This window comes from Zalophus californianus, chromosome 1 (genome assembly GCF_009762305.2).
Source record: "Zalophus californianus isolate mZalCal1 chromosome 1, mZalCal1.pri.v2, whole genome shotgun sequence".
Lineage (NCBI taxonomy): Eukaryota > Metazoa > Chordata > Mammalia > Carnivora > Otariidae > Zalophus > Zalophus californianus.
Window position 1 is genome coordinate 54,656,721 of NC_045595.1, and position 14,449 is coordinate 54,671,169.

Sequence of the window (14,449 nt, forward strand, 5' to 3'; positions counted from 1 at the left end):
CCTCATGGGGGGCACAGGGCCCTGGGTTGGTGGGGCCTCATGGTTTCAGCTTGTCAGCCTAGACTGTACGTGTGGAAGCCTGGCCTGGCTCTGGGCCCAGACAGGGTAGGCTCTGCCCAGTGTGTCACAGCGAGTGGTCAGCTTCAACAGTCCCTGGACGGTATCCATCTCTGGACCACGCTGCTCTGGGGAGGGGAGATGGGGGATGACAGTCTCTGCTCAAGAAGGGGAGAGGAAGCATGTCTACAAAGAACTTGGGTTCATCTGCTTCCAATTCTGCTTGTCCTGACTCCCCATCCTTCAGGGCCTGGTTTCTACCCCTCTGCCTCCAGGAAGCTTTCTCTGATGGCTCTGGCCTTTGGGTCTCTCCTTGTGCACCTCCAAGACCGCTCCCCATGCTGTCTGCTCTTTCTTCGGGCAAATATCCTGACTGCCTCGTATGTGGTGATGGAGGGAGGCTGCCCTTGTGCCCTCTCAGCCAAAAAGACACGGCCAGGCAGCTTGTGCTCATTCACTCTGGGCTGAATGCATTCATTTTTGTAGTCGTTCATTCAAACATTCTTTACTGGGTGCCACTATGTGCCAGGAACTTGAAAAAATAGCAGGGAACAAGAAGCTATCCTCGAGAAGCTAGGGTTTTGGTGTGGAAGTTGGATAGTAAACAAGGAATAAGGAAATAAATACCAATTGAACCCAATGATAAAAGCTGGGAAGGAGGAGGGGTGCCTGGGTGGCTCAGATGGTTAAGCACCTGCCTTCGGCTCAGGTCATGATCCCAGGGTCCTGGGATCGAGCCCCACATCGGGCTCCCTGCTCAGTGGGGGGCCTGCTTCTCCCCATCCCTCTGCTTCTCCCCCTGCTCGTGTTCTCTCTCTCTCTGTATCTCTGTGTCTCAAATGAATAAATAAAAAAAAATCTTTAAAAAAAAAAAAGCTGGGAAGGAGGAAAGAGTGTGAAGGGCACCTATTTCAGCCTGGGTGGTTAGAGAAAGACTCCTGGCATGCCTTTTCATCCGATGTAACGCCAAGACTTGTCCAACAAGCCATCCCTGCACCCACAGCCTGGATCTGTCCCCCCTCCAGGGCTTTTGAGCACATGGTACACTGTAATGCCACTCACGTGGACATGTTCTTCTCCCCTTCCAGACTGCTAACGTCTTCAGAACCATGTTCCTGCCTGGACCCTCTCGGTGACCCTAAAACTCAACACATGACCTGCTCAGGGTCATGTTTATGTTCATTTAAGTTGATTAAATTAACAGAAGAACAGATGAATGAATGAATGAATGAATGGGCACTTGCAGTAGCCTCTGAAGAATGAGTAGGTTGCTCGCAGGTGGCAGGTGGCAAGGAGAGGAGCAAAAACATGGAGGTGTGAGACGAGAAGGCATGTTTGTAAAATGGGCTTCATCGGTTGATGTTGGGGGAGGGCTGGACATGGAGTAAGGGTAGGGCTGACAGGAGAGACGCCTAGATTGTGCCCACATCATAAAGGGTCTTGAATGCTAGGCTAAGGATTTGATCCTATGAGCAATTGGGAGCCATGCAAGGTTTATCCTCCCCTATATTCCTTGGCACCTATCGTTGTCCAGATGGAGTTGACGCTCCATAACTGTGCATGGAATTGAAGGGTCCTGGAATGAATGGACTGAGTTAGAACTTCTTTGCCAACAGCTGGGCAGTGACCAAGGGTGGCCTAAACGGAATCAGAGTAGTCAGCTGCCAGGAGTCCTCTTGGCACACAAATAGCACTCTTCCCATCAGCATGTTGGAAATCCCTGCATTAGAGAGTCATTTATTAAGGGCTTGATGTTATTTAGAGGTAAGCCTCCCTAGGCTTTCCAGAAAAGACGATACTCTCCTGATGGCAATTTACTGCCAACAAGACCAGAACAAGGTTCTTGGGGGTAGGGATGGGACATGCAGTGTAAGGTAGAACCCAGCGCGCCAGCCAGAGTTTGACCACTTCCAGTTTCTTTAGAGAAACCCTGCGCCTGACAGGAGATAGGGCGCTCAGGGAACCTTTTCCCCTCTCTGAGTCTTGGTATCTCCATCTGTGCATGGGGATGTAGGCGACCTGTGTTGTTTAACCTGCTTATCATTCAGCTCCCCTTCTTGAGTAGGTGAACCCCAATATGCCTTTGGAGGCCCCCCCTCAGCCCATGCTGTTCAGGTAGGGCTGACCCCATCCCCTAGCCCCAAGGTTGGCCAATCTGAATTACAGTGATCTGTTCAGGAATGCACATGTGACCTAGCCTGGGCCAATGAGAACTGACCCTGGGACTTTGGGGAATGAGAAGGACTCTTTTGCTTTTAGGGCAACTCAGCTGGGACAATGTGATCCTAGGGATGCCTGTGGCTACTTCTCCACCTTTGAGGACAGACGGCCCGAGAATGAAGCCATCTAGAGGAAAGTGGAGATAACAAATGGTAAAATGGGACAGATTCCTAGGGACGTCATTTGAGCCTCTGGATTCTGCCATACATGAAGTTAGTTCTAAGTCTTTATGTTCTTGGTTACATCCACCAGTACATCTCCCTTTTATTCTGCCTGAGACAGTTTGGGTTGTGTTTTCTCTTACTTGCAGCTGGTAAGGAGGATGACCCCAGGAAGGGCTCCTTCTTTCTGATGCCGGTGTAGTTTCCTGTGGAGAAGCTGATTTGGGGAGCACCAGCCTGTGGCCAGGTGAAGTGAAGGAGATGAAGAAGACCAGGGACGATGCATGGGGTGGGAGCAGACCCACCCGGGGCCCCGTGGAGTACACCCATTTCAGAGGCAAGCAGAGCAGGAGAGCCCAAGAGGAAGAGTGAGCAAATAGGATGAGAGAGGCAAGAGAGTTTTACAAAGAAGCAAAAGAGTTTACGGAAGCTCCTCACTGGCTTGGCTGCTTCCCTCTCGCCCCCTCTGTATGCTCATAATTCACCAAGCAGCCAGACTGATGGTTAGAGAATAAATCAGAATAAATAAATGGTCACATCTCTCCCCTGCTTTAAACCCTCTATTTCCCCACTGTCTTGAGAATAAATTCCAATCTCGTCACTCTCCACAGCCAACAGAGTCCCATGAGATCTCACTGCTTCCCACCTTTCTCTTATCTTGTACCTCCTCCACCCCCATCTGCACCCATCGTGTGCCCCGGGCCTAACATAGGTGCTTAACACCTATGCATATACCGGAACTATTTGTTGAATAAGGAACTAAATCAGTGATTGAAATGAGAACTGAAAAGTTTCCAGTGGATTCATCATCAAGGTATTGTTGCTCAACTGGATCAAAAATCTCCAATGGAAAGGGTAAGGGGAAATCTGGATTAGAAAGATTTCTGGAGGGCGCCTGGGTGGCTCAGTCGTTAAGCGTCTGCCTTCGGTTCAGGTCATGATCCCAGGGTCCTGGGATCGAGTCCCACATCGGGCTCCCCGCTCAGCAGGAAGCCTGCTTCTCCCTCTCCCACTCCCCCTGCTTGTGTTCCTGCTCTCCCTGTCTCTCTCTGTCAAATAAATAAATAAAATCTTAAAAAAAAAAGAAAATAAATCCTTTAAAAAAAAAAAGAAAGATTTCTGGAATGAGTTTCTTTGGAGAAAAAGCAGATACGAAATGGATTTTTCTTCCCGGAATTTTTATGATCTGGGGGAAAGGAAGACCTTCATTATTTTGACAGCAGAAACAGAATATAAAGGAAAGACTCGAGTATATAAAGGTACCATTTTCTGTAATTAAAAAGTCACCATATCATAGACTCTCAAACCTATGCATGTGATAAAACTGCATAGAACTAAGGGAACACACACACACACACAAATGCATTCAAGTAAAACCGGGGAAATCTGAATAAGACCAGTGGATTGTATCAAAGTCAATATCCTGGTTGGGATCTTGTACTATATAGTTTACAACACGTAACCATGAAGAGAAGCTGGGTCAAGGGTACCCACAACCTCTTTGTATTATTTCCTAGAACCGCATGTGAATCTACAATTATCTTGAAAGAAAAAGCTTAATTTAAAAAACCATCATGAAAAAAATTAAAATGTAATTTGAGTGGGGCTACTTGCCCTTCTGCAGCTCAGGGTTGAAAAAGACCCTAAAATATCCAGGAGACATCTCTGAACAGGGAGCAGAGAGACTTTGAGAGAGCAGACAGGGGAAATCAGGGAAGGCAGAGTCTGGAAAATTAGAATCCACCCTGAGTCCTCTTGCAGGAACGGTGGTGTGTGTGTGTGTGTGTGTGTGTGTGTGTGTGTGTGTGTGTGTGTGTGTGTGTGTGTGTGTCTTGGGGTGGGGGATGGGTGGGCAGGCACCGGGAGTTAGAAATTAGTGTACAAACTCACAGTTAATTTATCCCATTATTCATTTTCAAAAGCATAGATGTATTAATCTGATAAGCACCTACAGTCTTGAGAATCAAGCACATTTGTATTATCAGAGGAAAATATATAGGACATAGTGACTTGACTCGCAGCTCCATGAGAGACCAGAGCAGGATCCTGACTTGTTTGGCTGCATCCCTGTTTTAAAATGTAGGTTTTATTATTATTCAGGTATGGTGAGGCCAGTAGATTAGGGGACCACTACCACTGAAGAGATAGCTATTATTTACAGTTCCCAAAAGGAAGGGCAAACCACACCAGGCAAGGATGCACTGGGAAGCACCAGGACTCACTAAGAGGCAGAAGAAGCAGGGAGCAGTGGGGAAAGGGGGGCAAGCACCTTTACTTTGGTTTCTGCCTGAAGGAATGAGGAACAGGGGAATGGGGAGGCAGGGTAAGCAGGTTTAGGATTGGCTGGTTTGAATAATTTCAGTGGCTCTGGGGCTTAGGGATTGTTCCTAGCTATCTGGTTCCTGGCTTTGGGTGATGAGGGCGAGGAGACAGTAGCCCAGAGTGTTGTGGGGAAGTAGGCTCTGGATTGGTTAGTACGCAGGCATATGAAAGGTGAGTCCTTTATGACCTCTAAGAATTGGCTAACCCCGGGAGAGGCAGTCTCTCCAGAGTCAGCCAGACCCCCAGAGGTCAAAGCATCAGAAATACAGGGCAATATAGTGCCCAAGGTCTAGAACAGGTTCTGGTACTTTCTAGGGGCTCAGTGAATATTTGCCGAGGGAAGGTGGGAAAGAGAGAGCCTCATATGCCTATACCATTCTCTCAGGTCCCTTGGGCAATGTGAGACCTCTCCTCTCCCCTCCCCAGCTCTCCAGGAACTGTCCTCCAAACAGGCAACTCAAATCCGTGATTATAGAAACGCATCCAATGGGCTCACCAGGGGGCGATGTTCCAGCCATCTCACCCCACCAGGCAGCTTTTCTATCCATCCACACTCATCACTCCTTTCCCGCCTCAGACTCCGAGGAGATTTCATTGTTAGTTTGTTTTGTTGGTACTGTTTGTTGGTTTGTAGATGGGTAATGCTGCAAAGGGAGAACATTCAAACAGTACTAAGGGCTGACAGTGAACCAGCAAGCCCCCCACCGCTGGCCTCCCCTTCCCTAGCTCCCCAGTTCCCTGTTTGCACTGTACTCCTGCATCCCTCAGGAGAGAGTCTCTGCTGAAGAGTCTAACAACAATCCATCTCTCGGGCATGTACAGGATGTACACATTGTTCCCCGCTCGGCTTCTTTCACTTAACAATATATCCTGGAGCTTACTCCACATCCATACATAGGGAACCGCCTCATGCTTCAAAGTCGGAACAGTACCCATAGTTTTGGATGTGTCCTAGTTGATTTAAGCAGACCCCTCATGACAGACAGACATCCAGGCTGTTTCCAATTCCAGCTTCTACAAACCCTGCTGCACCAAATACCCTGTGTGTACATCCTCATGCACAGGTATGGGTATCTGCAGGAGGTCTTGTGGAAGGTATGCATGTGTTAAATTTTCAGGTTGCCACCCACAGCGATTCTATCAATTTACACCTTTTCCTTATATATGAAAGAAAACAGGTCTGACTGTTTTAATGCTCAGTTAGGACAGCAATTCTTCAAATCCTGGAGTCTGGCTGGGAAATCAAGCCTGGGGTTTCAGGTCTGCAATCTACCCCAGCCAACTTTCTGACTCCGGGGGTGCCTGGGAGTCAGGAAGCAGATCAGGTCATCTCGATCAGCCTTAGCTTCCTCATCTAAAATGAGGAGAGGACTCTAGCTGGTGTTCTGAAAGTTCCCTTCCACCTCTAATTTTCAAGGTCCTTCTGACTCCCCAAGTCTGTGTGTCTCTAAAGGAATTGGGACTAATAGTCTCTACCTTGTTTACCTTGCCAGGTGATGTGAAGATGCAGTGATATGGTAGAAAGGAGTGATAATTAAACACTTCTGGAATCCCTTGCTAGAACACTAGCAGGGCCTGGAACATTCAGCAGGTGCTAAGCTAAAATGGGAGGTTGAAGACATACTGCATGGTGAAGCAGACTAATGTTGAGATCATCCAGAGGTAGGAGATACCTTCACTGATGTCGTTCCCTCTGTCTAAAACGTGGCTCCAAGTGGGTCTGGCTAACTTCTGTGTCTCTAGGACTGACCAAGGAGCCTGGCACACTGTGGGTGCCCCTTAAATGTTTCAGGGTGGAGGCTGTGCTCAGGACTAGATGTGGCCGTTTTCTCTTCCAATGTGATTTTGGGGACTGATTGAAGGACAAGGTCCTTGTCACCTATGCTTTTCTCCTCCCTGCATCTCCTCTCCTCCTTTGCCTGGATGGGGTGGGCCCCAACAGACTTCTGGTCCAAGGGCCACAAAATCCAATGTCCTGCCTTGGTGACTGAGGCAACCACGCTCAGCTCCAGCTGGCTGTTGTTGGGAGGAAATGCGGATCCATTCTTTTTCTTTTTCTTTTTTTTTTTTTTTAAAGATTTTATTTATTTATTTGAGAGAGAGAATGAGAGAGAGAGAGAGAGAGAGAGAGCATGAGAGGGGGAGGGTCAGAGGGAGAAGCAGACTCCCTGCCGAGCAGGGAGCCCGCTGCGGTCCGAGACTCCAGGATCATGACCTGAGCCGAAGGCAGTCGCTTAACCAACTGAGCCACCCAGGCGCCCGGATCCATTCTTTTTCAAGAGATTTTCAAGAGAAGCCATAAATCCAATTTTTACCTGAGTTTAAACGTTACTCATTTTTTTTTTTTTCAAATCACTGTGGGAATCCAACGAAACCATCTGTGACTTAGTGGGGGCCCCAGGCTACCAGTTTTGGAATTCTGAAAACTGTCCCTCTCTCCCCCTGTACAGATGAGAAAATTGAGGTCCAGGGAGCAGGAGGCACCTCCAATGCTGGAGGTGACATGGTCAGAATCAGAGCCCAGGTCCCATTTGTCCCCTTTTTTCCTCTGTCCTCTCCCCCTTCTCTTTTTCCTTCTGTGTGTGTGTGTGTGTGTGTGTGTGTGCGCGCGCGTGTCTCTGCTCCGTCTCTGTGTACCTCTTTCAGTCTGTCTCTATTCCTATTCTCTCCTGTGTGTCTCTTTTCAACTGTGTGATTCTCTCAGTATCTCTCTGCTTCTCTGTGGCCACTCCAGGAGCGTTCTGGAGTGGTGCAGAGGCGACCAAACCTTCGGAGCTTGGTGCAGAGGCGACCGGGCATCAGCACCACTCCCCCACCCCGCCCCACCTCGGGCTCGCGCCCCGCCGCCCCCGCCGCCCCCGCCGCAGATTTCCGGGGGCGCTGATTTCCGGCTCCCACGGGGCTGGCTGCCGTCAGCGCCCCTTCCCGGCGGCCGCGACCCCTCCCCGCTGACCTCACCCGCGCCGCCGCCCCGCGCGGATATAAGCAGCGGCCTCGCGGAGCAGCCGGCGGCCGACTCCCGGGTCCTGCGAACGCTCCCGGCCTCCTGACCCGCCGACTCTGGACTCCGAAACTCCGAACTCGGACCCCCAGCATCTCGGACCCGTTCCGCGGAGCTCTCGCGGGGCAGGTAACCACCTCCGTCCCCTCTCCCCACGCAGGGGGCGTCCGGGAGCACTGGGAAGGGGGCCCTCTCCGCCCGCTACCGGGCGAGCCCCCGGGAGAGGCGGCGGCGTTTGTCCCCCGAGCGCCTCCCGGGAGCGTGTGGCGTCCGCACCCCCGGGTCTTCCACGGCGCGGGCCGGGGACTTGACCGGGCACCTGGTGGCGCAGGCACACTGGAGGCGTTCGCTCCTGTGCACTCACGTCCCAGCTCCTGGAGCTGCTCGGCGCCGACCGTCGGTAGCATGGAAAGTTCGCCATCCCACCCCTGCCTGGATGGCAGCTGTAGGTCCGCGCGCGGACGTTGGGGGCAGAACCGGGCAGTCAGGGCGTCCGGCGTCAGAGCCCTGAGAGTTAGAATCCGAATCCAGATGTTAGAAACTGATTTTCGCGTTGGACTCGAATGTTAGCCTTAGAGTTTCAGTCCCACCTTAGAAACAATTTTACCGTTGAAATTGGGGATTTTAGAGTTAGAACTGGCTTCCTAGCTTGGCCATAGAATCTTAGAATTAGAAACGGAATCTTAGCTTTGGAATCGGAACGTTGACATCGGAATTAGAACGTTGGAAAGGAGCGTTGGACCAAGAATGTGGCTCAGGGAAGAGTCAGCCTGCGACGCGTCAGTTAGCATTGTGGCCGTCGGGCCGGGCCCTCTGGGTGGTTACACTCCTGGCCAGGCAGCACTGCGCTCAGTGACACTGAGGAGTGGCGGTGGCGATGGGGTTCCCACGGCTTCCAGGCTCGCGCGGCAGAATTGGGCGCGCGGCCAGTCACTCCAAGCATCTCTATGGGTGAAGACACCCAAAGGCTGAAGCTGCCCCCGCCCCACCCTAAGGTGGCAGGTGGTCCTGCCCGTGGGAGGATGTTTGAACGGTTTGTTACCTAGCTTGGGGACCCGCTGGGACAGAAAAGGGGGGAAGAAGGTGCGGGCTGGGAGAGGGGTGCGGCGCGCTTATGCTCTCTCTCTCTCTCTGTCCTCCCAATTCCAGACGCCGCGATGCCCGGCCCTTGGTTGCTGCTGGCCATGGCGTTGACCCTGACCGTGGCTGGTATTCTGGGAGGTCGCGCACAGCCCGGTGTGGCCCAACAGGAAGCAGCGATGGCCGCCGAGCACGCGGGTCTGGACCACCTACTGCGCCAGGCGGAGCGCCTCCTACTGCTCGGCGAAGACCTCCAGCGGCTGCGAGGAAACCAGGGCAAGCCAGAATCAGGTGAGGGGCGGCCGTGTCCCTCCCACCAGAGTACCTGAAGAGGGCTGGAGGGAACCAGGACGCAGAGGTGGGGAGGGACTTGGTCATCCAAACTCTTGCCCTCCAGAAGCTTAGAAACTCTTGATCATAACCTTAGCAGGATCATGAGTTGACCCTTTCCTGAGATCAGATTTCTCTTCCATGTCGGTCCTGGGACTGTTTCACAGAAAACAGACTTTCAGTGGGGAAGATTCTGTGCAGGGGAGAGAGAAAAAGTCTCTGTACGTGACAGTTTTAATTACTACTTACTAGGTGCATATATGCCAGGCACTGTTCTAAGCACTTCAAACACGTTATCACACTATTTGATCTTCCTAACAAGCTCTTAGATCCAGACTGTTATTATCCCTCATTTTGCACAGAAGAAAACTGAGGCTCAGAGAAGTTAAGTGAGTTGCTTATGGTCACACAGCTAGGCAATGGCAGAGCTGGGACTGAAACCAGAGGCCTTTGACCATCTGTGTGTGTGCGTGCATGTGTGCGATTCCTGAGAGGCTGTGCAAGGCAGTGACTCTGGATGAGTGCTGCGGGGAATCTGCCTTATCTAGGATCAAGGCTGGAGAAGGTGCTCAGGGGCAGAGGGTCCCTCACTGGTCTCTTTCCTTCCCCAGAGGCTCAGATCATTCAACCAGACTGGCTCTCCAAGCGGCAGCATCCAGGCAAAAGGGAGGGGGAGGCAGAAGAGGGAGTTGAAGAGGAGGAGGAAGAAGGTGGGGCTGTGAGCCCCCACAAACGGCAGCACCCTGGCCGGAGGGAGGATGTGGTCGCATGGTCCGATGTCACCCAGCAGAAGCGGCAGCATCCTGGCCGGCGCTCCTCCTGGCTGGGGTACACTTTCAGCAAGAGGCAGCACCCAGGCAGACGGCTGGTGGATTCCAAGGCCCAGAGGAGCTGGGGGGCAGAGGAGGAGGAGGAGGGTGAGCCGATGCCCGAGAAACGCCAGCATCCGGGCAAGAGGGCCCTGGGAGGCCCGTGTGGGCCCGGGGGAGCCTGTGGTCAAGCCAGCCTGCTGCTGGGGCTCGTGGATGACCTGAGCAGGAGTCAGGGGGCCGAGGAGAAGCGGCAGCATCCTGGGCGGCGGGCAACCTGGGCCAGGGAGCCGCTGGAGGAGTGAACCCAGTTTCCTATGAAGTTTAGAGTCTAAGAATGTCTTAAGCCCTGTGGGCCCTATCCCTTTGTGATGTCCTCTTTCCCTCCTCCTTAGATCCCTGACCATACACCTGAGCCCTCCCCCCATATACAACACCCAAATCCCTGGCCTTGTCCCCCCTTCCCCTTCAGGGACATGAGAAAGCAAGCCTCTGAGTTAAAACCCCATATTACCCCACTTTCCACTGTTGGCAAGGGAGCAGATCCCAGAGTCCCTCTCCCTACACCCCCTCAGGCTGCTCCCCTTCCTTAGCTCTGGCTAAAATGACCGTTCTGTGTCCTCTGAGCAATCCCCAGAGAGAAGCAGGGTGACTACGGATCCAGCAGCCAGTGAGGTCAGGGTGGGATTGAAGATGTGATGTCCAAATCCAGTTTCTATCCTCCCCTTCTTGGGCGTCCTTTTGTGGGTGGGCAGAGCCCCGCCCCATGGCTGTGCTCTGCTTGGGCAAAGCTTTGCAGGGAGCGGCATCCTGTGGTGTGCTGTGTGGTGGCTGTGGGAATAAATATGTGCAGGCACATGGAAATAGCCCTGAAAACTGAACTTGTATATAACCTTCTAGAATCTTCCCCTGTCCATGATAATCATCCGAATGATAATAAAACATGCATCTGCATAATCTTGGAGCTCTGTGGTTACAGTTGTGTCTCATCTGGTGTGGGGTTTCTCTTTTTAACATTGAGTGGGACAAGATTAGAGCTCCCCAATTCTATTAAGAAAGGGCATCAAGGCCTCTGGGTTTGTAATCGTCATGGTTCGATGGCAGGAATCAACAGCCTGTGTCATTCAGCAGCCACAGTGAGAACAAAGGACCAGGCTGTCATTGGGGACTCAAACGAGGGCCTTCTGGGCCTGTGCAGGGAGGCAAGATGGGTGTAGGACAAGAGAGAGTGGTGGGGACTGAGGCAAAATGAAGAGGCCAGCTAAGTGAAGACACTTAAATCCAAAAACATTGTGTGAATCAAATAATAACAACAATGTATACACAGGGACGCCTGGGTGGCTCAGTCGTTAAGCGTCTGCCTTCGGCTCAGGTCATGATCCCAGGGTCCTGGGATCGAGCCCCGCATTGGGCTCCCTGCTCAGTGGGAAGCCTGCTTCTCCCTCTCCCACTCCCCCTGCTTGTGTTCCCTCTCTTGCTGTGCCTCTCTCTGTCAAAGAAATAAAATCTTTAAAAAATAAAAAACAATGTATACACAACATTTATTATGTGTCAGGCACTGTCCTGAGCACTTCACATATAACCTTCTTATTTTTTTTAAGATTTTATTTTTTTAAGTAATCTCTACACCCAACATGGGGCTCAAACAACCCCAAGACCAAAAGTCACGAGCCCCACTGACAGCCAGCTGGATGTCCCTGTATTAATTCTTTTAATCCTCACAGTGGTCCTTCTAGGTATTACTATTATTATGTCCATTTTCCTAGTAAGGAAACCAAGGTACAGAAAAGTTAAGTAACTTGTCTGAGGCTGAATTTGGCCTACTCACTGCCAGTTTGCCACCTCTGATTTAGACTGAACTTCCCAATTTCCTCAGGCCTTAGACTCCAAATTAGGCTACCATTTGTTTGGTGGATGGATGAGCTATTTGTTTTTTCTGCAGACAGCTTTTGGTCACCTTCTTGGGCAGCGGAAGAAGGGGGCTAGAAGGGTGTCTGAGCCCCAGCTCCTCTCCTCAGGGAGCTCGTGGTTCAGGTGTGGTCAGGACAGAGGGAGACTTGGGCTTTGTAAGATGCACTTACACCCTTATTTTCAATATTACTCCCCCAAGCCCTCTGAAATATTAAGCATTTGATGGATTTGCTGATTTTTCTCACTTTCAGATGAGAGAACCAACACAGAGACTAGGGTACCGCCCCCGGGTGCATGAAGTGTGTAGGGCATTCCTCTACACCTGACTTTCCACTCCACTCGGCCACCTTAAAACACCCATTGTTGCCATCAGGGCAAGTGCGGCCCTAATAACATTCCCTCTGCTCTCAGTCCCCCTCTGGAGGTGAGTACCCTAACAGAGTCAATACGGACCATTTATGCAGTGCTTCCTTGGTGCTCAGTGCTTATAGACACTTTCTCAGTGAATCCCATGACCGCCCCCAGGCCAGCTGCCATGTCCATTTACAGTTGAAAAGAGTTGAGTTGCAGTTGAGCGTGGGTAAGAGAAGCACTTGACCAAGGATATACTCCACCTTCTCTTGCTTCCAAACTTGATTGATGTGCGGGATGTTGTTACCTCCTCAGATAGGGGAAGACTTGAAGAGTGTGAGAAAACCACCCTCCCAGCCAATTAAGGCTTTTCCCTCTGCTCCTGTGAGTGATTGTACCAATGCACCATGATGGAAAGGATCTGGGCATTGGCTTCAGCCCTGGACAAATGATTAAACTAGTTTGAGCCTAAGTCTTCTCATCCGTAATGTGGGCCCAGCAATCCCTACCCCTCCCTCAGAGTTGTTCTAATGATTAAATGGGACGGAGTGATAATGTGTACAGTCCTAGCGCAGTGCATGGCACCAAGCAGATCTTTGATAAATGGCATTTTGAGGTCTAGTGCCTCAGGACAAGAAGGGATCCAAAACTGAACCTTGTAGGACCACTTATTCCTTCCTTCCTTCATTCTCTAATCACACACACAAAAAGTTTAACAAAAACCAAAAATCAGTCACTGGGGCTTTATTGTGAGTCCATGCCAGGAATTAGGGCTTTATCTTTAGCAGAGTCTATGTGCTACTCCCCCAAATACCCCCTTTCCTTCCCACTCTCACACATGTGCCTTTCACTCAGCCTAGGATGCTGTGGCAGAGATGCTTGGTGCGCTTCCCTAAATTTCCCAGCCTCCCTTGCACTTGGGGTAGAATCACATGACTAGCCCTGGCCAATGGGCTGTGAGCAGACAGGTGTCACTCCCTAGCTGAGGCACTTAGAGCCCATAAGCCTCACTTGCCCTTTTCTTCCTGCCTTGAAAGCCTGGGAGGCCACATGTTGAGATGGCAGAAAGCATGATGGAGGGATTCTGGACCCCAGAGTCACCAGATGGAAGTTAGACACTGCGTGCCCATATCAGACTTCTCATGTGTATTAAATCACTTGTATTGAGTGTATTAATACAAGCAAACTTGTATTAAGTCACTGAGATTTCAGGGTTTATTTGTTCCTCCAACAAACTTAGCCAATTCGGACTAACACAGATGCCTCCTCCCTGGGTCTCTCTCCACTGAAATCCTTCCCGTCTTTCCCTTCTCATATGTATCACCTTCATCAGAGCTGTTTAGATCAGGGCCCAGCACGAAGTAGGTGGTCAATAAATTTTGAGTAGATGTGGAAAGCTTTAAGTCATTTCTATTTTAGTTGCCCAGCCTGACTTCCTGGGGGACCCTGCCCTTAAGGGGCTCCCTATCCAGTGGGGAGACAGACAAGCAAACAGATGATGGCCACCCAGTGTGAGAAGTGTTGATTTTGGTGAGCAAATCATGCAAGGAGAGCACAGACGAGGGGTCCTTGTGTGAAGCAGGCTTCCCGGAGGGGAGCATCCACGCTGAGTCAAAGGGTAAGTAAAAAGAAAGACATTTCAGGCAGAAGAGAAGAGCATTAACAAAGGCCTAGTGGGAAGAAATAATGTGTTCTTGGAGTTGCTAACATTTGAAATCCGAGGTATTTTGGACCCTCCTTTTCCTCCCTCACCCTATCCTCTAACCCTGAAGGGCATGTGCCTCATCCGGGCCTTGTGCTTTATCCAGTCCTCCCTCTCTCCCTACCTTGGTTCAGTCCAGGCCCCACACAGGGACTCAGACTCTCATGGCTTAGATGTGTGAGAAAGCAGGGTGGTTTGGGGTGGAATCAGGGAAGCCTTCATGGGGGAAGGGGCACTTGAGTAGAGCTTTGAAGGATGAAAGAAAAAAAATTTTTTCCTGAGCACTTCCTCCTGGGCCAGACATTAGGAAAAGTACTTTTATATCCACTGCTGGACACACAGTAGGTGATTTGTAAATATCTGTTGAACGAATGAATTACCCATCATAGTCATACCCCAGTTTAGAGAAAAGCAAATCAAGAGAGAAGTAAGGTGGCTTCTCTAAGTTCATGAGTCTGAAACTTGGGAGTTGTCTTTATGCTTCCCCTCCCCTATCACCCACATA

General features: G+C 50.8%; 1 protein-coding gene across 1 annotated transcript; it reads left to right on the top strand.

The window, feature by feature from the left end:
• Positions 1-7,690: 7,690 nt before the first annotated feature.
• Positions 7,691-10,944, top strand: TRH (thyrotropin releasing hormone). Its single transcript, XM_027585431.2, has 3 exons — positions 7,691-7,890; positions 8,911-9,132; positions 9,783-10,944. The coding sequence occupies exons 2-3, from the start codon at positions 8,919-8,921 to the stop codon at positions 10,283-10,285; spliced, it is 717 nt and encodes a 238-aa protein (XP_027441232.2). The 5' UTR covers positions 7,691-7,890; positions 8,911-8,918; the 3' UTR covers positions 10,286-10,944.
• Positions 10,945-14,449: the final 3,505 nt, after the last annotated feature.

Bases quoted from the DNA above. Each gene is read 5' to 3' on its own strand.
- TRH (XM_027585431.2), top strand. From the start codon at position 8,919: ATGCCCGGCCCTTGGTTGCTGCTGGCCATGGCGTTGACCCTGACCGTG. The intron at 9,133-9,782 runs GTGAGGGGCGGC...TTCCTTCCCCAG, and splicing joins CCAGGGCAAGCCAGAATCAG to AGGCTCAGATCATTCAACCA.